The 26,310-nt window shown below is 45.6% G+C and overlaps 1 protein-coding gene across 7 annotated transcripts in view; it reads right to left on the bottom strand.

Moving 5' to 3' along the window:
• Nucleotides 1–1,500: 1,500 nt before the first annotated feature.
• PROX1 (prospero homeobox 1) overlaps nt 1,501–26,310 on the bottom strand; it is a 52,042-nt gene continuing 27,232 nt past the window's right edge. For 6 of the 7 annotated variants that reach the window (XM_045188575.3, XM_071220123.1, XM_045188569.3 and 3 more), the window contains 2 exons: nt 25,872–26,066; nt 1,501–2,969 (listed from right to left, as the gene is read on the bottom strand). In XM_045188575.3, the coding sequence (XP_045044510.1) occupies nt 2,781–2,969; nt 25,872–26,066 (384 nt within the window). In that variant the 3' untranslated portion in view covers nt 1,501–2,780. The remainder of the gene's footprint in view (nt 2,970–25,871; nt 26,067–26,310) is intronic. The other variant, XM_024551418.4, reaches the window with a different exon arrangement.

The raw sequence follows: 26,310 nt of genomic DNA, 5'->3' as shown, positions 1-26,310 counted from the left end.
GACTTTAGACTTTTTTTTCCCTATGCCAACTGTCCCTCATCCTTTGCTCTCCCACCATAGGAAGTTAACTTCCTCCCAAGCAGCCAATTTGCACTTGGTGAGAGTTGAGCGAAGAGTGGAAAGATAGTGATTTGAAAAAAACAACCAAAAAACCGTTAAACAGGACTTCTGAGAGACAGGCTTTTGTCATTTTCCAATGTACTTGGAGGCACAAGATCTCACGATTGTAAAAGTGGGAAAACATCACCTAAAAGCAAAGTGATCAAGTCCTACTTTCAGAATAATGAGGTGAGTTTGTCCTCCTGTTGCAATTTCTGTCCCGAAATAACATCCATGCCTCAGTGAACGCTCCGAGGAGATTATCGTTGATAAGTGCATCTGCGCTGGGCTGTGAACATACACTTTTGCTTAATTTGGCCGTTTGAATTAGAAAGGCAGGGGAGAATAATACTAAGAATCCAAGTCAGCCTGGAATCCACACTGAATTTGCCCCAGCTCCAGAAGATTCTAGCAATCTAACTACACAGGTGGATACGCTATGGTTTTGCCTTTTACTTTGCAAATGAATCCCATGGAATAGCCAAGACCTAGTGGTACTCGATGTGACTAGTGAGGGTCACACTCCTTTACAAGAAGCGAGGCAAAGGAATGTGACCAAGGGTTGAGATTGCTTCCCTACTTCGTGCGATTGGATTTTTTTTCTTTTGGTTAGCATTTTATTCCAAGGTAATGATTATCTGAACGTCCCTCCCCACCCCCCCACCCCCCACAGCAAGCTGGGACAAGAAATGGGACCGAATGGCTCTGTGGGTATTGTGAGAGACAGTGCGAGCCGGGCCGTGTGTTGGCTGGTTGGTGGCTGTTCCGGCCCTTGCCACAGCACTGCCCACACTGCAATAGCTGGTCAGTCCCCTCAGTGGCGCGGGCCAGCACAGGGCTGCGCAGGTTCGTTTAAAGTCAGCAGGTTTTAAGGCTTTGTGCTGACAGTAACTGCCTTCATCCATTCCTGTCCATCAGCAGAATCTATAAATGACATTACATTACAGCAATGGGGTCAGCCAGTTAGTCACGTGGGTCAACCTGCTTACTCCCAACTCAAATGCATGTTCATAACAACGGAGGACAAATGGTGTTTATGTTCCGTGCGATCTAAATCCCAGGTTTGTTACTGTGTCGTGTTTTAGGAGGTGTATATCAAGTGACCTAAGGGGAGGGAAGGGTCGGAAAAAACCCTCGTGAATGAACAAGGAATTCTTACTGCATCTGCACACAAAACCCATGTAACACAAGTGTGAACGCCACATGACTTTTTAAGAGCAAGTATGGAACATTGTACACCTTTGAAAAACTGAACAAAAAAGAGAAAAAGGAAAGAAAAGGAGAACCATTGAAGAAAGCATAAAATAGCAGCTAGCTTTCTTATGGGCGCCGAAGTTGGGTCTTTTGGGTCAACCCCCAAAGGTTGCTCTGCGATCCACGCTTCTCACATTTTGGTCAACACTAGCTTCTGAATCAGAAGAGACTTACCAACTGCTTTAAAATGCTATACCTAAAATGAAGACGCACTTAAGTAGACTGTCACCACTTCGGATATCCACCAGGGTAGTGCAGAACTGAACATGGAAATAGCTGATCCCCTACGGGCTCCTCTGAGGAGGGAAAGACCACGTCAGCTAACAGCTGTCGACAAACTTCTGGTGTAGGCAGGAATGATATGGCCAAGTTGGGGTACCCCTTATTCCTCACTACAGGAAGTTATTCAGAAGATAGTGTGTTTCCTTTAAAAAAAGAAGTGTTAACTATTAAAGAGAAATAATAATTCTTTGAAGCATATAAACAAAGTTGAGTAAAGAATAAGTTTGAAACGTATGTGCCTTTTAATATCTGAAGCAAGATAAATAGAAAATGATAACAAGTTCTAGGGCTTTTTCTCTCTGAAGAATGATACAGACTCCTTATGAAGAAGAACCTACTGCGAAGTTCAGAGAGGTGACAAGAGGGTCACAGGGTCAACCTCTGTGGGAATCATAGGGGAACCTCAGGGTCACAGGGGAATTTCCAGTCTCATCTTAAAGGAGTCACTTTGGTGCCAAACTGTGTCGCCTCCATAGGAAACTGGTATGAGGTTGGGGGGGGGGGTTGCCATTTCTCTTAGGAAAGGCTTGACAGTTATAGTGATTACTTTTCTTTTTTAAATTTGGCCTTTTGTGATATTTTTGAAATATGAGCTGTTCATCTGCCATTGGCATTATTTTTAAACATATAATAAAAAAGCTATTTACTGGGCTCAAACCAAACAATATATTTAAGTTTCTGAAGTGGTTTCATTGAGTTTTCTGACCTTCATGGCAGAAAAAACGAGGGACACATCGCCCGTCTGTAGAACCGTGCAGTGTCACGGGCCCCCCTCTGCCGACTGTGCTACACAGCGAAGCATCGATCAAGCAGGAGCATCTTTAACAAACGCCTTTCCTCGTTAATACAGACTTTCCACGTGTCAACATTCCTTTCTTCCCTGAAAATTAACCCTATTTTAAGTCTCCAAATGTTAAGGGCCTTGGGCAAAAGTAACTAAAGGCAGAAGGAAAATAACCATCCCCTCGCAATGGAAAACAAAAGAAAATGAGAGAAAGATGATGAAGAGGAATTACCAGCTGATTTCGTAACATATCCATGCCTCCCATACACATATATATGAAATCAAAATCTAGACACGTACAACTTGGACATCCAAAGGGGATTGCTACTATTCATACATTCGAAAAGAGTTGTTGGAATTTCTACTCATGAAGCAGCTCTTGTAGGCAGTTCGGGGATTTGAAAATCTCAGGGACTTCACTATCCAGCTTGCAGATGACCTTGTATATGGCCTTCTTCCAGGAAGGATCAACATCTTTGCCTGCGATAATGGCATTGAAAAACTCCCGTAATGTGATCTGCGCAACTTCCAGGAATCTCTCTGGAACCTGCTGATACAAGGAGACAATGGCATTAATAAAGTTTTCAGTTTCAAGTCTTCAGTTCTTCAAAGGAAACTGAGCTAAGTTCTTTCTTTCAGAAAGGGGCCTACATAGCACCTGCATTTTCTAAAAATGGCCGGCCTCTCTTCTCTTATGTAAAGTTGTTATATATAGTAGCATTGTAATGTAGGGTTGACAGCGCTGTAGAGTTTCAGCAAGAGACTTGTGCCAAGGATGCATGCAGACCTATTGAAAAGCTGGGGCTCCACTGTGAATATTAGTGTAGAGAAACGGAACGCTCTGTGGGGATTCCTCTCTTCCCTAAACAGGTGTATTCCAGAAGCAAGTCTCCCACCAACCTTTCAGAATGGAAATCGTATCTCCTTTTGATTTCCATTACGAAAAAAAAAAAGTAGAGCAGTAAATAATTGGCCTTTGATATGAACTGAACCCAAGAAACCCAAAATCTCCATTGCCTGCCTGTATCAGAGGATGACTCAGATGCTAAACGGTTGAATTAAAGTAATCTGTACTATCAAGTACTCTACATACAAAAAAGGAGTACGATAATAACAGCCATAACACTGAGTCCCAACATATAAAGTTTGTACTGAACCTAACATTCTACATCACAAAGTACTTGACCTTGAGATTAGAGCTGCTCCGTTAGAGTAATTTATGCAGCGGATAATAATAATAAAAACTAACATTTTTGGAGTGCTTATTTTGTGTTGGGTACTGTTATGAATTGAATATGAATTATATCATTCAATCCCCAACATCTCTGTGTGATGTTATTACCCCCATTTTATGGTGAGACAACTGAGGTTTCACAGAAATCAAGGGAATTATTCAAAGTCATTATAACCCAAAGTCATTGAACATGAATGTTCAAAGGTAAACATTCTCCAAATATTCTTTTTAGGATCCCTAATTGTTAATCCTTTTCTTCCACAGCAATTGTGTATGTGTAGTGTGTGCGTTTCTGTGTCGTGAGTGAGCCTAATTGTTTACTTAATAGTCTGACCTCTTGCCTAGGGAAAGGAGTAGCCACTGATGGACTTACTTAGTATTCTAAAGCATGGCCTATCTCTCCCTACACCAAGATAATGGATTCAGAGAATCATGCCACGAACTCCCGTTTCCAAATACCCATGGATACTCCGTAGGTCTCTTTTAGTGGGGTACTTCTGCCCTCGCGATGTTTTATTTTTACAGTAACTGCAGACACACGAGGAAGGCAAAGCCTGTAGATGTCCACGTGGACAGATCTGTGTCCACATATATGAAAGGTGAACGGTTGTCATCTCAGTTCAGACACCCCGCTTATCAAACTAGAAGGGAGCTACTGTCCTGTGGAACATATGTGACCCTTTTCTCCCCACCTTTTCTCAGTCTGTGCAATGGACCTTTCTGTAATGATAGTAACTGGTAAAGAAAACTAGAACTATCACCATTTTTACACAGATGGTATGAAACATTTAAAATCAGGCAAAGAAATTTAGTGCTTCCAATGGTAAGTCATTTGTCTTTTGAAAAAAACCCTAGTAACTCCCCAGAAAAAAAAAAGGGCCCCCAACGAGGGCTGATCAGAATCTAGAAAAAGTGAGAATTTTCAGTGATGCCTCCCAAAGACACACACACCAGCCAGCTTCTCAGGACATAGTTCCCAATGCTGCCTCGAAAACCATCAATGCGCAAACCTGTCTACCCCAACGGCCATTCCCTGCTGGGAAGTCATCCGGATTTTCTAAGGAACTCAAGTGATTTTCTCCCAAATCTCCTGCATATACATGAGTACTTGCGGTACAGGAGGGTCCTGGAGGAGAGATTAGCACTCCCACTCACCTTATACTAAATAAAAAGTCATTAAGCAGTTTTGCTAAGTACTCTCCCCTCTTCCCCCGAAGATAATCTTCCTGTTTGATCGCACAGGCATTACTGAGAGACGGAATCTGGCTGGAGAAGAGTTAGGCGGTGCAGCTACCCACTCTAACTACTTGGTTTGGGAGCTGTTAACCAAATGCTACAGAAACATAATCACAGGCATTTATTAAAATAAACATTTCAAGAAGTGTGGCTTTGCTGGCCATCGGCAACAGAGCCATGATGAAGATCTATGTTCCTTGAACACTCGGGCGTGCAGCATGGCGTGGAGAGAGCTGTGATTACAGAAGGCATGGCAGCCGCTGCAGACGAAGTCAGAGGACACTCGCTAGGAGCCCTGCGAACTCCCGGGCCCCCACCAGAGGTCTGGGAAGCCAGGGGCCTAGGTCACAGGGGCACTTTTTAAAATTTCTTTTTTCTACTTTATGTTTTATTGTTTGTTCTATTACAGTTGTCCTATTTTTTTCCCCCTTTTGCCTCCGTCCACCCAGCTCACCCCTCTCACCCACAGTCAATCCCTTCTCTGTTGTCCATGTCCGTGAGTCATTCATACATGTTCTCTGACTAAGCCCTTCCCCTTCCTTCCACCATTGTTTCAGAAGAGGAAGATACATCGACAACTACATCAGTCAGCACTAGAGGGAGGGCAGAGTCATTCCAGGATTCGCCTGAGAACAAATCAAAGTCACTTCTTTTGGGGGTGGTGCAGCCTCCACCTTACTCTTCTTATCATTTGCTGTGCTTGTTGATGGCATTCAGTGGGTTTTTTTCTGCGTCAAACATTCCTGTTTTTTGGTTGTTCTCTGGGTCTGTCCTTTACCACCTCTTGTACCTGTCTTCAGGTTACTTAACTCTTCACCTATTTACATCTCCTTGTAATGAGTTTATCATAAGACGTCCTTAGATAAAGAGCCATGGTTTCTTTTCTGCACATCCCCACAATGCTTAGCAGCATATTTGGAATAGTCTTTGATAAATAGTTCACAATGACATCTTGCCTTCTGTTTTACTCCATATTGCTTTAGCATCACACTTATCTTCTATCTTAATACTTAAGAAAAGGAATTTTAAAATAAGATGGGATTTAAAGAGTTGGAACAGATCTCAGAAATCATCATTTTATAGGTGAAGAAACTACGAACTTCTATGACAGGGAGAAATCACGAGATTAACAGATTTGTGCAAAAATAAGCAGTGCAAGTATCTTTCCATGAAACCATGTTGGTTCCTTTTTAGTGCATTTTCATTATTCCTACTTATCCGAAGCATCAAAAGTTGACAAGCTGTGGATCTGTGGTTGAGAAGAACCACAGAAAAGATAGTAACGTCAACTAAATCGGGATGGTACAAAGGATCCCAGGAGGAGACTTTACTGTGTGGTTTATGTTTGAGAAGGGATGAGTTCTTTGCAAATACATGACGTGGATTGCTTACTGACTTTGAAGCGATACTCATACAACAATCTGGGCTCAATAAAATAAAGTTATAATGAGATCTGTTAATACGAGAGCAATTAATCTTTTTTTTTTTTTTTTTTTTTTTTTGTGGCTCCAGAGAGGTAAACTGATGAGTAGCAACTGATCTTCTGAGAGACTGCCAAGGAATTCCATCCCCAGGTAGAAATATCAGCCATGAAAAAAGAGCTCCTTGCCTCTCCACTAGGCAATTTCCCCAACTTCATTTAACAGAGTAAGCTGGGAGCGGGGTACTTTCTGATGTTTTGGGGGTGTCTTAGAATTCAGAGAATGGTATTGCCCATATTTTTTGGTACCTCTTCACACCTAGTGGATTTCCAATCACTAATAAACATCTGCAGAAAGTCCCTTAGTGACAAGTAATCCCTTATCTGGGTTTCTTTTAATAGAACCCAACAATGTGCAGAATGAACCCTAGAGCATCTCCTCAGCATCAGGTGGCAACAGTCAATCAAGTCCCTGGAATGCAAGACAATGCAGGCGGCAGGAGGGGGAGGGAAGGCCATGCCTTTGGACAGGCCACAGGGGAAAAACAAAAGGCTTCCAAAGTCTCTGGCTGGAACTCCGAAGCTATTGTGGGAGCTGCTGAGCTGAGTGTTCTTCAGGAGAGGAGAGTGGAAAGTTTGCTCTGATAAAAGACATCCCAATATAGGAGCTTCACCCCAAATGGTCTTGCTTCTCCTTGTCTTGCCGCGAGGCACTTGCAGACACTCGCAGACTTGAAGGGGGCTGGCTAGCGGCACCTAGCAATCTCATCACAGTTGTTTGTACTTGATCTTTTCACAGCAAAAGAGGGCCCTGTGGTCTTTGATGAGACGGGGAGAAAATGGGAGGATGTTTCCAATCTGCTTGGTCAGGGTCTGGGTTGTGTGCACAGCATGTACACACACACACAGGTATGCACACACTCAGTGTGTTGTTGTGTGGGTGGTTATTTTGCTCTTCTTCTTTTTTTTTAAAATCAGAATGAGTGGCAAAGACACATTTTCCCCCTGTCTTCCTCCTCCTCTTCCCAGTTGCTTTACCTTCAAGGATGATTTGTTTTATTAAACTGACTGTCCCTAGCCTCTGCAGTACATAATAAAAGCCTGACATAGCAGGCTGCCTGCCTTCTGTGTCCTGCAGACACTCATCATAAGTGTCAGGACGCACCAAGGTTAGCGGTCACTGAAAGTGTGCTCGCTGGCCCAAACCTTGCCAAGCGCTCTTGGCAGCTGAATGAATGTCACGGAGAAGAGAAGAGGAATTAGAAAGGTTAAAACGAAGACAGCCTCTCCTATTTTCTGGAGACAGGGAAGCTGATTTTTCACACCTCTGAAATGTCCACAAGTTCTTCCATCAGCCTCTGGCAGGGGACCTGCATCTTGCCCCTTGCACACGATTCCCCACGGATACCTACCTACCTGTCCCTCCTTGATCTCCTTAAAAAATGGTCCACTGGCCTAATTTCATCAGTGAAATAATGACCTTTGCTGAAATGGACAGAAAACAAGCCAGGCAGAGAGACCTCTCTCCCTCGCCCCTCACCAATGGGACTCAAAAGGCTTATCTAGTTATCAACACATTACAACAGAGATCATCTTTTCGGTTCATCTTTTTAAGTACTGGTTTTTGTGTGTGTTTTTTTGTTTTTAAACTTGAGTGGGGAAATGGAAATAAAAACCTATGTATGGGCAGCTGTGGCTAACCAATGGAGAAGTAAAAGGCTGGCTAGTATTTTGGTGAATTAGTTTGTGTGTGGATTGTCTTTCTTCTTCCTCCTCCATTTTTTTTTAATACTATAAAAGGGCAATAAAATGCTGACTGTAAGAAGACAATGTCAAGGAGAAAAGGGTACTGGTATTTTGGATACTCTTCACTGCTCGCCTTGGAGAGAGAGTTATTCTTGTCACAAACCCTTTTGTCTGCATCTGCTGACTGCCTGCCTGTAGCCAGCAGCATACTTTAACTGCTTTGTCACCTCCTAACATCACATGCATCAGCTGTTGGGCTTTTGTTACGGGTATTGTAGAACTAATCCGCTGTGGCTGTTCTACTGTGCAGTAAATAAAACAGAAACGGGCTTCTCAGACAATTCTGCATGAATATTTCAGATGGCTTTACAACTCCGATTCACAAAATCAAATAAATAAATAACTCCCACAGCCTCCCTCCCAGCCGCGACCCCCACGCAGAAACAAAACCCCTCCAACGGGCACCCAGATGCCTCCAAGTCCACTGCATTGACGGCCCTGACGGGAGCCTTCAAGCAATTGTTTCAGAGAAGTTGAAAGAACAGTGCTCTCTAAACTTCAACGCCCTGCTATTCCCATTTGTTAGGAGAGTTAAACACGGCTAATTCCGAAAACTGGGGAAGTGGTTTTGAAAACCTAGAGAACTCCTTTTCTCCTTGGGCTTTCTGAGAAAAAAAATGAAAAAACTATATATATGTGATGCCCTTGGAAATATATAATTTGAGTCGCCTTGTTAGGCTGCCTTTATTGTTTCCATCTGCATTTTCTTCCCTTCCACTCGTCTGAAAGGAGTCAGTGGGAGATGCTTGTGCAACGAACGAGTCCATCCTGAGAGCCTTTCTGAGGGTCTGACCTGTGTAGGAGCACAAAGGGGAAAAACACCTTGGGGCTGGGTTTTTCAAAACTGAGTTTGCATCATGAAATCTCCCACGGTATAAACAATGTGCTAATCATACACAAGGAGGCATTTTCCTGGATGGCTTCTAAGTGTCTTTTGGAGCCGTTCAAAAGGGGAAAGGGCACGCGCACACGCCCACCAAGGTCCTTAACGAGGAGACAAAGTTGAAGCGCCTTCCCGAGCTTGCGTTCACCCTGGTGTGCGCACGGTTCCTCTAAACAAACGCTCCCGTCCGGGCTGTTTGTTGAGTAAATATTGATCAAGGAGAGCCCTATCTCCTGACAGCGATGGCACAAGCTGGGGGCGGACACAGTGGACTCAGATGGATAAACTCAGATGCTTTAGTAACTCCTCGTGGAGATTATCAGATGAAAAGGAAAGAGCAGACACGTCATTCTGCTCCTCTCCACTGCCTCACTCTCACTGATGTCTCCTGCCTGGGGCAGAGGAGAGAAATCACAGAGCTATGAAATATGGTTACAAGATGCTGCTCCTACGGGTCTCCCTCTGCAGCCGGGCATGCGTTTACCCCACGTGGACAGCCGGGGACCAAGTGGCCCTTCAGAAAGGCAGGATGCTATCAGAGCAAATCGTGGCGTGTGTCCCAACGCCCTCTCCTTAGGGGGAAGGCTGACGTGGGAAAGCAAGCATGAATGTGCTCTGGAAGGCAGAAAATATCACCCGAATGGAAGACGGTGGTCTGAACCCTTAAAGGAGAGCCCAGTTCCTGGGAGGTGTTTCACTGTGATTAATAAATGTGAGCCAAGCAGCATTTTGAAAGGTGTTTTGAGCAGGTTTGCTTGGGTGATTTTATTGGCTCAAGTCAACAAGTAGTGAAAAGTTGCTTTGTGTCTCCAAAGTTTTATTTCAGTCATTTCATGATTGTGACTTGAATTCCTGTCAAGAGCTGAACGGGCAAGCGTGCTTCCCTGGGAAGGCCAGTTTCAAAATCATCTCTGGAGAGCAGGTTTTGTGTATAAAACACTGAGCATTACGGGCGAAGAGCAAGGGGTCACATTTAGGATGCCCACCAAACAGCTACGTAGCGGTTGTATTTTACTAGGATGCTCAAACCTCTGTTTGGAAGGACTGGCGTGATGACCCGGGGCGCTGGCTGCGAAGCTGCCTACACATGCCTGTCAGGTTACACCAACATCGGAGCTTGGACTCAAGTGTCTTTCGCTCTGATGCTTCCAGCGGCATTCAGCTTTCGGGGACCTTATGGGGCAGGAGTCATGCAATGCCCGTGCAGTTTTAGGGCCTATGAGTGGGCTCACTTCCTAGTGACATGTTTGCCACTTAAATATGTGAAGAGCAAATGCTTTTAGGAAGTGGCAAGAGTTCAAGGTTGTCCTTAAAAAACAAAAAAAGAACCATCAAAAAGCCCATGTTTCCTCCGCCTAAGCAAAGGAACACGTGGCAATAACAGTCTGTGTCATTTTTTTTTTTTTTTTGCAAACCTTCAAAAGAACAATGTTCTGTTGAGCAAAATTCAGTAGCATTCTGTAAACATTAATTTAAGGAAATCAATAGACTCAGTGAGCTAAAGCCATATTGCAAGATAAACTGGCCAGAGTGCCACTTTATCAAATAGAGTTTCGTTTTCTCAGCTAGATAAAGACAGTTTCAAAACGGTGCACACGTGTTGCAACCAAGGCTTGAGAAGTATGTGGCCTTCGAACAGTCTGCTTGTTCCTACTGCAAAGCTGGATAAACACACTTTAAAAATGATAAGATGGCCCGGAACTGATTCAGCTTTCAGTTTTTACATATAGATTTCTTGGTTGTCTCACAGGGAAAGAACACAACTGTGCATTCAGGACAGAAAATGGACTTGGGAGAAGGAAGAGGTTAAATTGCCTTGAGAAAGGGGAGCTCTGGGGGGCAGTCAGTCGGTGCCTGACTTTAAAAAAGAAAGGAAGAAAGAAATCTTTATTCATGCTGACCTGATGGGCAACAGGCCTCCCTGCCAAAATCCAAAAGCCAAACTCTCTGGTGGGTTTGGGATCAGAGGTTTCAGCTGGTGGAAGCGGTTCCCGGCCTGTGCTCGCCATGCAGTGTCATGTTAATGCGCGGCGGGCTGGGGGCCGGGGAGTCAACTCAGGAAAGGCTGGGGAAGGTCTGTGAGCCAGACCCACACAACAGCCCCGCGTTCCTCTCCACCAGCCTGAAAGAGCTGCAAGGATAATTAGAAAAAGTGGAGAAAGGAAAGCAGGTCTCTCCGCCTGTCAACACGCTGGGGACCTACAGGGTGCTGGGACAGGGCACCTTCCAAGTTAGACAGCTGACCTCCAGTGCTACGCCAGCCCTTCCAGGTGCCTGTAGAGTAGCAACCAGATACGGCCCACCGGAGGAAATGTAATAAAAAGAATGAACGGTCACGTGGAAACTGCGAGGAGCGAGGCTGAGGATCTGCCTTGAACAGACAGCGGGACTCCATGGGAAGGATCCCAGGAAGTGGACTTCGGTCCCTAGCGTGGCCGCGGGGGCTGTGCCTGGCCATCGCGGCTGGGGCCCTGAGTATTTCCTTTGTTCCCTCACCTGAATTTGTGTCTTTATCTTTCTGGAGTGGCTATTTAGAAAAGGCAGAATCCACACACAAAAAAATTCTACACCTTTAAAATGTTGATAACCGGTCTTGATAGGGGAAAAAAAACCCCGTAAGAGTACCAACACTGCTAGAATTGAGCACTTTGAATAATGGTGAGTTTGGAGTAATGAAAAAGAATGTCTTAACACCTTCTACTCTACCTGTTCACTTGTGTGTATACATTTTAAACTATGTAAACATTCCATTGGCAGCTCTGCACATAGATATCAGCAGAAATAAAACCATCTCTCTACAGCCCCAGAAAAGAAGGAACTAGGACGCAGGGAACAGAATGACAGTTGTTATAATAAACTCGGTGAGACTGTCAAGTGTTGCGTGGGGCTGAAAGCTGGTTCACTGAACACGCTTAAAGTGGCGGGTTTATTTGCTCATGCTTGGGAGTCTTGGTGCTATATGTGTTAGGAAACTCAATGATTGTCGCTTTATTTGTTGTAATGGAGTAGATTTTCCGTCCTTCTCAAATTCTGCACGTTTGAAAGAGTGACTCCAAGTTTAAAAAAACAATAAAACACACAAAATAAAACAACAACAAAATCAGAGAAAAAGCATCGAAAACTAAAATCTACTACTTCCCCCCATCCCTCCAGCCCCGAGATACTACAAAGATATTCTCAGATCTTGAAAAACGGAAGCTCCCTGCTGGGGTGACGTATCTGGGAGGTTGTTCAGGTTACAGCTGGACCGAGACTATTGTATCAAAGCAGCACAGTTTTGGAACTTCCGAACTAGAAGGGATCTCCGAGAGTGCACGTTCTACTAAAGACAGAAACAGCCTTGGCCTTGGGTCAGTGAGCCTTTTCCACAAAGGGCTAGATAGTCAATACATAGGCTTTAGGGTTACATTCAATCTCTGTTGCATAGTCTTCTTTTTGACAACCCTTCAAAAATATAAAAAACATTCTTAACTCAGGATCATAAAAAAGAGACTGAGGACCCTCCCTGGCCTGTAGGCTGTAGTCGGCCAACCCCAGCTCTCAGCCAAACTTGGGGGCTGACAACTTTTCTGGAGGTCCATGGTATTTCGTTCTGCACTCACCCTGTGTGCCCCACTGGTCAGCACACTGGTTGTTCTAGCAGCATAGCTGGGATCGTCTCACCTGAATTCAACCTGCAATGTCACCCCATCCCCAGGTGCATCTAAGGCTGCCCGAGGCCACAGGAGAGAGTTCACGGGCCACACCCAGAAATGGAAGAACCAGGGAGACTTCAGCCTCGCCCTGCTTTGATTAGGAGATTTTCATGAGAAGCTTTCCTGCCAGTAAATATTTAAATGGACTACATGGAGGAGCCTATCCCTCCTTTATAACACACCTAATGCATCAGCTTGGATACCAGTCACTCTGACGTGCTAACTGGCTTCCCTTCAAGTCAGCCCCACAAGTGATGTGCCATTGGTGTCTGAGTTCAAGACAGGCTGGTAGTTCTTGACGTTTAACTTTTGCTACAATTCCAGGGGCGAGGTGTTAAAATAAATAGGGCCCAGCTTGGTGCCGTTCTTGGATGGGAGATTCTCCAAAAACAACTCTGCATAAACTCTCCAATATTGCACGAAGGGAAGCCGGGGCACAGATAATCCAGTTACTCCTGTTTCGTTCGAGAATGCATTACGTGATTGTTTTCAGCAGGAGATTTACCTTCCTAATTAGGCTTTGCCTAGGCTAACGTTAAAACTCATCTGCGTGCCCTGTATTCACACTGATGGGCCAATGTGAGGGAGGAGCCCAGGGAGAAACTGTTTGGAAGCGGGGTTCAGGCAGGACTGTGAACAGCATCACTTGCAGTGAGCACCAAAGTCTTGCGAGATAATCAAACGGCTTCTGAGGACGCGGGTCACAGAGACACTGCCGCTCTGCCGACGACAGCGTAGGCATCCCACGTAACATGCGGGCTGCTTTGGGAAAGGGCTGGCATGAAAGGCCTCAGTCCTCCCATCTGCTTTTGACGGGACAATCTTTGTTCTGTCAGGGAAATTCCATTTTGTATTTCTAGAGAATTCTGTTAGGTCTCTCCTCCACAATGACCGTTTGCAAAAACTTAGGATAGGTTGTATTTCAAAAGCAACCTAAGGGCTTGTGAAGAACTTTGACATTGCTTTGTCAAGAAAGGTAAGTAGTTTTGGAAGGCAGAGAAAAGGATTCCAGAACGGCCCCAGGAGCCTGTGGAAGGCCCCTCCACACACCAAATGGGACTGAGACACTGTTGGCTGTAGAGCCTCAAGCTCATGTCAGACCCAGGGCTGGCCCCATGGAAGGGCAAGGCCAGGAGTCGACACGCAGACTGTCTCGCACACCTGCAGGTTGTGTGTATAATGAATCTCTGACAACAGTCTGTGCGCAAAGGGAAACAGAGTAGCCTTGAAAGCAGAGCCTTTCATCTCCTTCCACCTGCTTCTGCTTCCAGCCACTTCTCTGCCTTCACCCCTCTCAGCCCCCCACCCTTGTTCTCAGCGAATGTGTTCCCTTTTACCAAAAGTCATTTTTGGTATCCAATGCTATTGATAAATGTTAGAGTAGTCTTTTCCAAACAGAAGTTGGGGACAACCACCAAAAGAAAGATGACAAATACATATCTCGATGACTTGTGAGGATTTGACACCTGCCCCCTGCCCTCGTACACACCCACAAAACCCCACTGGAGAAACCTTTCATCATCTAGATTGCGACCGTTTATGGAATTCCTAAAGGGAAGAATGGTTTTGCTCCTGTAACAATTACTAACCAAGCCTAGTAGTGAAGGTAGTTACACCCTCTAAAACAACGAATTCTGCTCCTTGGAAGAGGGGAGATGCTGTGTACTATACAGAGGTCAATAACATACTATGAATGTTGATGGACTGAGCTGAGGTGTGGCCCAGGGGATAGGTGTACAGACTCCCCATTAGTTTGTTCAGGTCTGCACCATCTTCTAGAATTCCACAGGCATGAGGGCTTCACAGACGAGCTCCTTATTGCTTGGCTGCCCCAGCCAACACAACAAATAAAGTGAGCAGCAAGTATAAAGATGAGTGCTGATTCAGTCAATAAATTGTTTATGAATCTGAAAAATTAGTCTCTATAATCCCAGCAAGGGAGTCACCACATCTCCAAAGGTACCGTGGAGAGATGTGCAAAGCGGGCTTTGGGAGAACACCACAGTGGGCACCCTGGAGACGTTTGCTGAGATAATTAAGCCACCGCAGAGCCACAAGGGTAGAAGTGGCCCTGTGTGGATCCATCTGGATTCCCAGGGGACCCACAATCACTGCTTAAAGCGCTGCATCATGCCCATGCCCTGGATTTATTTAGAGAATGCAGAATGTCTTCTATTCTGGAATCACAGAATTTCAGACCTAGGACAAAGCTCTGTGTTTAATCTCATCGCTTTACAAGTGAGCCAAGTAGAGAGCCTCCTGAGGCAGGTGTTGCCCGAGGCAGTCCCTCCAATCTGGTGCGCCTTCCACGTACCCTGTCATCTCACTGCTGTCCTCATCTGGAAACTATGACTCCCGAGATGTTCCAGGCTGGTGTCACCTTTACAGCCACACGTGGGGCAGGGGAATCACTGTCTTTTTAAAACCACTTTTGCACTGCCTCTTTGTCCCAATTCTGACGAGAACTCTCTGTTGGTTCATTTGTTTGTTTTCTTATTGCGGGTCAGTAGGAAATGATGCAGTCATTGGACGAGGTAACTTTTATTTGGCTCTACAGGCAAATCAAAGCAAATGCTCATACAGCACGTATTCAGTGATAACAGAGTCATGTACAGCCATTCAGTTCTCAGGACAACCCTGTAAGGTAGGCAGTACTATTCTCACTATTTTACAGATGAGGAAACCGAGGCGCAGAGACGGTAAGACACTTGCCAAGGGTTCACTGCTGGCAAGCGGCAGAGCTGGGATTTGAACCTGGGGACTGTTTCCAGAATCCATGCTCTTTTAAGTTCTACACTATTATTAGCCTAGGACCACTGACATTGGACTCTCCAGAGGATTTCCTTTTTAAGATTTCAAGGTGATGTTTTTATATGAAATAACTTCTACTTGTAAGTAAACATTTTGATTCCTTCCTGAGAATACAATTTAGAGACCAGAACTTTCTTTTTCCTTAGTTGTCATTTTTGTAGACTCAAGCCCAAGAATAAGGCTGTGTCTCTATGACATCAAACACTCCTATACTTTCTCTACTAAAACACTGAAAACATCTGGACAGCATGGTGGACCTGCCCACCTTCCATTTGGCTGAATCTGCCCCATAGTCACAATCAGATTTGCCAGGACAGTTGCCAAGAGTCTCATAAATTGGTCTATGGACTCTTTTCACCAATAAGTAAAATTGAGAAGCTACTCAAGAAATCCAGCTTCTGAGGATCAACTTTGGAGGCAATCCAAAAAGTCCCCCTGGGTGTGTACACGCGGTACGAGCGGCAAAGTGCGGTGTGGCTGGCCACAGCTGGGATTCTGCACCACCGTCTCCCAACTGTAACTGTCCCTGGGAAAACAAAGTCCCGCCCATGCCGGAAGCGCATTACCGAAGGACCACTAAAACGACCAGGGGGAGCCCACTAACTGTATGAGATTAGATTTTTAAAAAGGATTAGAGCTCCTTAATCTTTGGAGATGAAGATTAAGAGGCAGGAATGATCAAAGTCTATAAAATCAGAAAGGAAAGGGAGAATACAGCACAGCCCTGCGCACAAATCCCAGGCTATTACAACGAGGGATAATATCCCTTTGGAGTTCCAGGGAAATCACTTTCAGAGCCGTGACAAGAAGATACTATTTTCACAGCAGGTAATAAATTTAGAGAATTATTATCTTGAGGAGTGGTCTATTCTGAGAATGTGGTTGGATCTGAAAAGGTTTCAATAAACCCATGGGCAATAAAACCATAATGATCTAATAATGGGAAGTTGGGAATGTTCTGGGGACATCCTGGGTCTTTTGAAAATGACTTAATCAATGACAAGTACCAGCCTCTCCTGATATGCTCCCTGCCCAGAGCTGGTGGCCTACTTGGCCTACGGATCTGGCCATCTCTCTCTTCATTCTGTCAGCTGGTTTGCTCCTAATATCCAGAACAGGGCTCAGTGACAGGAAAACTCGGGAACCTGTACAGTACGGCCACGCATTCCTCAGAAGAAGTGTTCTTTAATCTTTCCCAGGGTCTTCGTCCTAGGACTCTGCATTGGCATTCAGGACAATAATCTGACTACGATTTCCAGGAAAATATGGACTTGTTCCTTTGGGTACACCATACAACTAAAATCAATGTTTTAACTCAAAGAGAGTGACATTGAAACATCACGTGCTGGTTGGCTGGTGGGGGGATAAAAAGTAGTTAAACTCTCCGTGGGGGAAGCTGCTTGTAATACGCTAACACAGATCAATTAATCCAATGTTAAGGGGAAATTAAACATACCAATTACACAGTACCCATCACAGCCCAAGATATTAAGCTCTAAAATTTACTGCAGTTAATGTCGAAACCAGCACACCTTACCTAAAGCTTTGGCTCTGTTAAATACACAGAATCAAAATTCAGAGAAATGTCGTAGCTCCGTTCCAAAACAGCCAAGTGCTGGTCACTTTAAATATCTAATAATAGGTCATTGTCAGGGCCGAGGAGGTTATGACAGCAGAAAGAGAGGGCAGGGGACTTTGGTTGGGGGCAGAGGGGAGGTGAAGATTCCATTCAGAGAAAAGGAAACTTCGGTTGGCTATAACAGGCACAGCGAAGCATAAAGAGTCTGTCCTGCGTTCCCATTTTAGACTGCTTTCTGAAAATTGGTAAAATGTGGCAACATGCAGGAGCAAATAAAGGACCTCAGAAGAGAGAAGAGGTGGAGGAGAAAGGCATACACAGAAAAAGCAGTATCTACCAAGTCCAAATTCTAACCCTATCGACCATCATAAACGGGGAGCAATCCCCTGGCGTCTTTTCAAACTGCAAGGGAGAAAGCATCAGCCCTCCCATTGGGGAGTTATTCAAAGTCACTGTTCACTGGGGGGGCTGGAAAAGTAGGAAGGTGGGAGGGGTGGGGATGGGTTAAGGAGTAAGGAGTCACCTTGTTTCTTGCTGCAGACTTCAGAGTGATTTGGCCAAGAAAACTGGGACATCTGGAGTTCAGAAGTCGGGGGAACCGGGGAAGAAGCGGGAAGATGAATACATGATCATCAGCTACACAAAAGAACGGAGCAGAAAGAAGCCTGCATTTGGGCACTCGCGTCTGGCAAGGAGGCCAGCAGCAGGGCTAATGAAGCATTTGTGGTGTGGGATGTCTGCCAGCGCAACAAAGAAGATGTGCTTGGGCTCTGCAGATGTGCCAGGGCCCCCAGAGCAAAATAATGACATAATCACCATCAGTGTCACAGACCAGACCGTACACAAGGTGACAGGGGAGGGAGGGCCCTGAATACACACACAGGAAGACTCTCCCTGGCCCATGGCGGCTGCTGCCCTGAGGCCTGGGATGCAGGCAGGGCGACCTACCTATGGCTAACTCCACCTTCAATCTCAAGGTGAGGTTTATCCCTACATGGGTGGGTGTTTGCCACGCAATCCCAGCTACTATTGAGGAGGCAGCACAAATCTGAAAAGCTTAGGAGAGATTTAGAATGGTTGGAAGAAGCTGACTAGAGAGAAGCCAGGGGAGGAATCAAAGGAGGGAGTTCGGAGTCAAACTCCCTCTGCCTTTTGCTAAATTCTGTGCTCAAACTTTCACATGCCGGCCCCAGGCCATGAGACCCGAGGTATAAATATTATCAGGGATGTCTGTTTCGTGCTGTCAAGAAAATGCAAGATATATGTTGGGGAACCTTGGGGGAATTGGGGGACACAGATGAGCAACACACAGTCCCTCTCAAGGCGAATATAAAGACAACGTGGGCAGTTTTAAACGAGGTGTCCGGGCAGGCCTCATCACCTGCCCGTGGCTCCTGCTCCGTAAGGTGGGTGTGTTAGTACAGCTGTCTGGCTTTTAAGTGACTTTTGTCCGTTTGAAAGTGAAAGTCTGTTTGAGGAGATGAAAGAACAATAGCCTCGAGCCCGGAAGAAGGGCTCAGAGCACAGAGGACTTAGACCACAGTAGTGTCCCTTTTCATTGCTTCTAATGAAAGATTCATAAGAAAAACTTTAATTTTTTATGACCCCCTTTTTGGTGTGACTATATTCGTTGTGTCAACTTCCCTAGACAGTTTCTCTTTAAATACCAAAAGGTCTGTTGTCAAAGTGTTTTCAAAGAGCTATGGGGACAAAAATCGGTGCTGGCCACCCGATAGGTCCCTTCTTCCAGAACAGGCTGCTTTAAGGGACACAGAGGTTCCCTCTCGATATGGTTCCCTTCCACCTTGAAGTCACTGTGGACGCTATAGCCAAGTGATCCTCATCCCTTCTCACATGCTAGTTTCACTGCTCCTTGGAAAAATAATTAGATTTGTTTATCCTGGCTTCACTCTATTTACCAGGAACAGCAGTATAATAATCACTGACGGTTCTCCTTTCCCTTTACTTCTCAAATAGCCATCTTCACGTTTTGTCTGAATTCTGTGTCTCCACCAAAAACAGGGGAGGGACCAGCAGGTACTTTTTTTTTGTCATGTTATCAAATAGCATTGAGGGTTGGTCTAAGGCAGTGATGATTTTAAAGGCACTCATGACTTTAAAACTAGAATAATCTACTTTCAAGAACCAAAGTCTTATGCATCACCAAAAAGAATACTTGCAAAAACATTTATCCTTGCAAATTTATACTGAGGTAGTTAAGAGAAATGAGTGAATGATTATTAAAATCTCTGTCCTATGGCTGAAAAAGAACCAAACCAATGAAGTGAAATAAAATTGGGGTGTAGAGGGTGGGGAATGAGGGAATTTGATTGAAATTGTAATCTGCCAGGTGAAAAGGGATCACCAACTTTGGAACAAGCCTGGGTGCGCTAAATGAGCTCGCTTAATCGAGACAAAATACACAGGCTCGTTTTCAAAAGGTCGTTAGAACTTCTTCAGACATTTCACCCGGGGTTGGGCAGAACACAATGACAACATCCCACCGAAAGCTCCAGCCACCACCAGTGGCTCTCAGCGGAGGACTTGCTCCTTTTCTCCCCCTGATAACCCTTTGTGGGACCAAGAGAAAGCACCAAGGCGAGGAGAACTGAATGTCAGACAATAGACATCACTCCGCACACTGCCTCTGAACTTTCCTCTTCTCCGAAGGACAATTAATTATGAAGGCCTTAGGGGTAGGTCGAAGCAAGGGAAAACCCACTGCTCCCCCAGCGCCATGGCTGCCACCTCTGTGTCTGCTAAATGGCTTCGCCTGTTGGGGTACAGCCACCAAGAGAGCCAATAGATCATGGGGGGGGAGGGGAGGGGAGGGAGGAAAGCAAAAGATTTTTTTGTGTGTGCGCCTGCCCTTGTATAATTCTATTCTCACTGTGAACTCATCCATACACAAAACACAAGGACATTTTTTTTTTTTTTTAAAGAGAGAAAAGCCACAGGGCAGGTTGCAGCCGAAACAGCCTCTCGGTGGTGTGTTAAAAGGGATGGTCTTTTCACCAAATCATTTCACAGAGGCAAAACAGACAAACACAAAGAGTTGAGACTTTTTCTCCGACATTAAATGGAGTAACTGATAAGGTCAGACATATGATACCTAAAGACATGAATCTGTGAACTCTTGAAGTCAAAGGCCCTCTCTGTGCCGAGGAACAATCTTTCAAAGGAAATAGATCATAGAACTCCACTGAATCTGCTTTAAACTTTATGAAGCAGGAGGAGAAAAAGCTCTAAGTAGGGAAGCTTGACAGAAGAGCCTTGAACTATTTTCTGAAGGAAAGATGAGACCCTCCCTGGGCTGCCACAAAACATCTTTTTTTTTTTTTTTTTTTTTTTTTTTTTTTTTTGCTAAAGGCTCCTCTGAACTTTGATAGGTGCCAAGACACTGCCATTGAAAGCTGTATAATTATGTGCTATAGCCACTGTAGAAAACGCTTTGTTCGCCACAACAAAGGACAATAAGCAAAGTAAAGCAGCATTCCACTGTATCTTTTTCTTTAAGAATGTTGAGAAAGGTCATGGAATGCTGTAACTAATAAAGCTGTTGAGTAAGGAGGTTTTAAAGTTGATCTTACTGTGCTTGAATGTAACCCAATGACAAAAAAGACACAGGGAGCTAAAAATGCAATGACATTCCCAAATAGATGATAAATCAAGGGGCCCGCTTCATTATACTGATCAACACCCTGAATCCCGGAAGGACGGCGGTGCAAAAATGAAGCCCCGCGCACGGACACAGTCCCACCTCCGCCCCCCACCCCACTTCCGCCGGTGTCTCCGCTGCTCTCTCCACCTTGCCGGCCACCGTTCTGTACCAGGAACCTGCTCCCAGACAGCCATGTGCGTGCATATATTTGGAGAACATTCATTTCATCTCTTAAGAGATCAATTTGGCTTGTCAGTGGTGGGGCTGGCAAGGAAAGAAACGGTGAGGGTTTCTTTGCCTCCCGCCACCCACCAAGAAGAGTGTGTTGCGCGATCATTTAAACAGCTCAGCGGCTTGGAGGCCAAAAGGCTGCGAGAGCAGTGGAAGGTTTGCACTCACGTGCCAGTGTTCCAAATGATCCTCATATTTAAGCATCTATTTGCAGCAGAGGGAAGCGCTTCCTAAATCCACCTGTCCTCATTTTTCTTTAAAGCGACGGTGATGTGAATGAAAGACTTCCAGATGTACTAAATCTTCTCACACGTGTGTTGTGCTGAGGGAGGGAGTGGGCTGGCACGGGGGGTAGGCAGGGTGGAGAGGACATATTCAGTGATTCAGTGTGTGTATTTAGGTACAATGTGTTTGGGTGTTGGGGGGCGAGTGGGTTTGAGGGGTGCTGCTTTATTTTCTCTCCCTAAGAAGAAAGTCAGAAAGTAGAGCAAGAGGTCCGCAGACCTACTCTTCTTGACCGTCAGGTGACACCTAGAAAAAGCCAAACCCCAGGCTGATGATGGCTCATCGGCCCAGGGAGGGGTTAGAATCTTAGGAAATGGCATTTATAAGCCGGCTAATCGACGAATCAAATTCCCCCATTCTATTTACTTCTAAACCTTCCATCCCCAAACCTGGGTCTTTAGTGAGGTCAAGGGAGCTTAACCGCTGTGTCTGGGACTTGGGATGCTGCCTACAGATAAATGGGTGGCCACTGGCGGGCCTGGGAGGTATGCCTCGCTGGCCACCCTGGGCGGAAGAGCTGCCGCATGGTGCTCGAGGTCAAGAAAGAGTGCCCCATGCAGCCTTGGACACTGACCATTACCTCCTCTCCTGCCACCGCTGTGAGCGAAACGAAAAAGCTGAAATAGCCAACTCACATGCCCCTAAGGTCAGAAGTGTCAGTGTGGATGAAGGCGTCAGTCAACACTCACAACAAGACCATCTCCAGCCTCCCGATCTTCTGCCTTTCTTAGCCGCACCACATTGCGTGGCCAGCCTAGGGAACGGAGTCCAACTAGGGTGGTAGGTCTTTTGGCCCCTTATGCAGCTTGGTGGCTTAGTTAGGTCCTTTGCCGAAACCTGTAAACCAGCCTCGGGAATCGACAGTGATCGCTGCCTTCTTCCCTGCCACAGTTGTGAGGGCAACAAAGCAGCAATAAAATCCAACTCCTATGCCCCTAAAGTCAAAAGTATCAGGATGATTGAAAAACTGGGACAGAATCCCAAACCCCCTTTCCCTTCCATAAAAAAAAATTTTTTTTGGAAGCTCTTCAAAGTGAAGTGAAAATGAAACATGGGAATATATGCCATAACACCTGGAAAGACTGATTTATTGTTGCCAGTCTCCTTCACTGGGCGAAGCAGGAGTGAAAAGTGCAGCCTGTAACTGAGCACGCCCCGCACACCTTTGCAGACTCATGTCCCGAAGCCAGATGCCCCACTCCGTGCGACGTAGCCAACTTTCCTTGGCTTTATCACAAACTAAAAGTGCAGTTCCTGTTCCCCCCCCTTCAGGGTCTTCTTCCATGTCCCCTGGGTCTTCTCAAGCTCTCACCACCCTAGGTCTGAGTGCCGTGCCAAGAATCTTGGCAATTGTGTAAATTGATACAAAAGGCAGAACCGCTCTGCTTGTCACTCAGAAGGTCCTGGCTCATAAAGGCCAGGACACGCAGGGTCTAGAAGGAGAGAGAGACAGTCAAGCCACTCCCTCTTTGCTAGTGATAAACCTTCCCCATCTGCTCTGAGAGCCATCAGCCAGCGGGGGCTGGAGGGGGACTGTGCTGAGCAGTGACAGAGGGGCCACCAGCAAGCTTCAGACAGAGGCAGAGATGGAGCAGAAGGCTGGAAAAAGGCAAGAGGCCTGGGGGAGAAAGAAGCAAGAAGTCTAGCGAAGAGGGAAAGCAGCCTTCTTTTCTCGCATCTCATACCCCTCTCTCTCTCCCTGCCTCTGCCTGTCCCTTCCCATTTAGAATCACTTAAAAAGAGTACAAATCTTTAGGCAAACTGAAGCTTTTCTTGTATTCATACCCCTATTATTATTACTATTCACACTAAACAAGTTAATATTGGTGAAAACAGATGAGTGCCCAGGGCATAGTAAACAGTCAATAAATGTGAGCTATTTTATTATTGTTACTAACAACCAATTGAGAAGTTTAAAATGCAATCAATAAGATGTTTCATTGTCGTGCCTGCTAGTACTCAGTTAGGTTAACATTCCTTTGAATGGACCGGATCTTTGGGCACCATGAAGACGTAACTGCTGAGTCCCTCTGCCGATGCTTAAAAATTAAGACAGAAACAAGATGTACAGTTTTCTACTTTGCCATCCTCTTGCCTTGCTCCCATTAGACTACAGAGTCATTTCACTCGATCTCAGAGGAGAAGCTTCAAGGCCAAAGTCACACAGTGCACACCGTATCAGTCGAGGTATTCGCTCATGGTGCCGGGTCCACCTCTGGCTCCCGGCCATGACCCACACTGGTAAAGCTCCAGTGATAAGAGCGGTGGCTTTTTAAGCATCTCCCTCAAGCACTGACCTCCATGCACACAGGCACAGAAAAAAAAGGACCATCTTATCTGAAGCTTTTGTGAGTAAATGTGCCGAGACTGGGGGACTAAAGTAAAAACTATGGGGTGACATTAAGATCCTATATGGTGGTGTGTGTGTGTGTGTGTGTGCATTTATCCGTGTGAGGGGGCAGGGCAGAATCCAGGCCCCTGCTTCTTTTGTCACCACATTTCCAGAAAGAGCCCAGTTTTACTGAAGGAAGAATAACACCCAAAATAGACCAATAACTTGTCTGAAGTCACATGAGAAGTGACAAAATTGCTCCCTGGGCCCCATACTCCTTGCACTGAAGTGGTCTTAAAATAGACGCTGCAGATAAAGAAGAGGTGGCCTGGCTGGAAGTGGAGATGATGCAGAAAGAGAGAACCATCAGATGTTAATCACATTAAAGGAGGATTTAGACGATGCTAAATGGAGCAGCTTGTTGGGTCTATGTTGATGCCAGCCATCCCCTGTTTGTGTCATTCTGGCCCTGGCGCTGTGGGCGAGGGATTCAATTCCGACCAGGTTGGGTTTAAATGACACTAAAAACCCTAATGTGCACTGTAAAGATTTGCTCTCTCCAGTGTGTTTCACAGCGAAAATGCAGAACTCTCCCGTGAATTTTGGGCGATTCTTTGTGAACCGCGATGCATGCGACTAAATGAGTATTTGTTTTAATAAACTAGAAAGAGTTCGCCAGCACATAGTCAAATTCTCTTAGCTTAAAGATTAGAGCAATAGATTTATCAGAAAGCGGGGAGGGATGAAGTTCTCAAGATTTTTAAAAACACTTGGCCATAGTCATATTCTTCAGCTTTAGGAGAAACCTGTGAGTGTTTTGTCAGCACATAAACCAGTGTTCTGTTTCAGCAGAGCCTTTAAAATTGTGAAGCAGTACAAGGGTCCACCACTTCTAATGCATTCAGCCCAAGGAACAACTCTGTTTATAACACACTGGGCAAGCAATCTCCATTGGTCTTGGATAGCAAAGTATAACCATACAAACTTTCAAGGCAAAAACTGTGACTTCCCCAGTGATAAGCTTCCACATTCAATTCTTTCTAAGCCACCGTCATTGAACTGCAGGGCTAAGGACAGTTGGAGAGAGGCCCGAAAGGAATGGCAGGCTATGTGGGCAGTGGTGGTCAGACCCCTTGGACCGCAGGGCCAGAAGGAGGTGCCCCTCTCTCCTTTGCAGTTGAGAACTCCCTGGGTGTTTCTGGGGACCCAGCTATGTGAGGAAAGCAAGGCTATTAGCATAAGGCCTCTGCACGAGCAGATGAGGGAGAGAACATTCCTATCCTCAGGATGCTAAAAGAAAAGGAGCAACTTTGTCAAGCCGTGGCCTATCTACTCACATCATCGGGGGCTCAGCCTGCGGAATTCTAGCCTCGTTCCCACCTCCGACTACCGTTGCCACGGCCAGCAGGGCCCAGCAAAACGCCTTTGTGAGTACTGGGAGATTCGTTAGCGTTTTCTCATGGAGAGTCATCGTGTGGCCGTGAAAGATGTTTGCTGAGGCACCACATTTGCCAGTAAAGAAATGCCTTACAGCCACATATCTTTTACTGTGGCAGAGATTTTCGCTTTCTGGGAATTGTCTCTACTGCTTCGTGTGTCTCTAGAGTGTGTGTGCTATAGACACGCGAGTATGCATAGAGTAGCACAGAGCCACAGGCTTGAGAAGCGACCCATACGCGAAATAAACACCCAAGCTCCTCCTCCCCAAACACAAACATAGAAAACGAAAACAAACCAAAAAACGTGGATGGATCTTTTAGAATACGCACTCAGTAAATTCTCACGCCATTTCTCCCATAAAGGAAATAAGGTGCTGACTCACGTTAGAAACCAGAGAACTGCTCCCCCATCAAGATTTCTAGACTTTCCCAGGCAACAACGCTCGCAGCTACCAGCACACACGGCCTCTTTTCAGCTCAGCGGACAGGCCGGAAGCTAAATGTGAAACGGGTCTGTTGGGGCAGGGACCTCTTCTCCAGAAAGGGAATGCACTGTATGTGTCCTTTGCTGCCATTTTCTTTGGATTCTCCAGTTCCCTCTTCCCATGGCCAAACGGGAAGCAGCCCAGCTGGGTCAGTGGGAAAGGAAACGGGAGTGGGTCAGGTCCCCAGGGCTCTGAGGGAAACCACAGGGTCTCCTCATTATTGCTCTACCTCTTACCTACTTGGGGGTACATCCGTGAAATACCAACACAAAAGCAGATTGGGAGACGTTTCCAAAGAAAATAAACTGTACAAAACAAAAAGGGAGCAGACCGAAAGATAAAGAAGAGGGCCTACCTCAAAGTCATTGGCTTTGTTGTAGTGCATGTTCAGAGCCCGGTACAGCTCGCAGTCTCTGGTTATGGACAGCTCCTCGGTGCTGGTGACGCCATCGTTGATGGCCTGGCGTGCGTACTTCTCCATCTGAATGTAGTAAAACTCACGGAAATTGCTAAACCACTTGATGAGCTGAGAGGTAATGCATCTGTTGAACTGTTAAATTTAAATATTGAAAGGGATCAGCATTCTGTCATTTTCTTCATTTATTCTTTCAGCATTCAAAGCGTTTTCTAAAGTTCCCCCCACCCCCTTACTTGGAAAGGTATGTTTTTAATTCCACCGAAATGATGGCAGGAGAGGCACGAGCAACCATAGACGTACAGGATATTATAAAACCTATCAATGGTAGGAATCACGTCACAACCCTCCACACTTCAGATGCAAACCAAAGCTCACA

The sequence above is a fragment of the Desmodus rotundus genome, chromosome 12 (assembly GCF_022682495.2).
Source record: "Desmodus rotundus isolate HL8 chromosome 12, HLdesRot8A.1, whole genome shotgun sequence".
NCBI classification, from domain to species: Eukaryota; Metazoa; Chordata; class Mammalia; order Chiroptera; family Phyllostomidae; genus Desmodus; species Desmodus rotundus.
The sequence above is the reverse complement of the archived record's forward strand: the minus strand, read 5'-3'. Positions and strand labels throughout refer to the sequence as shown.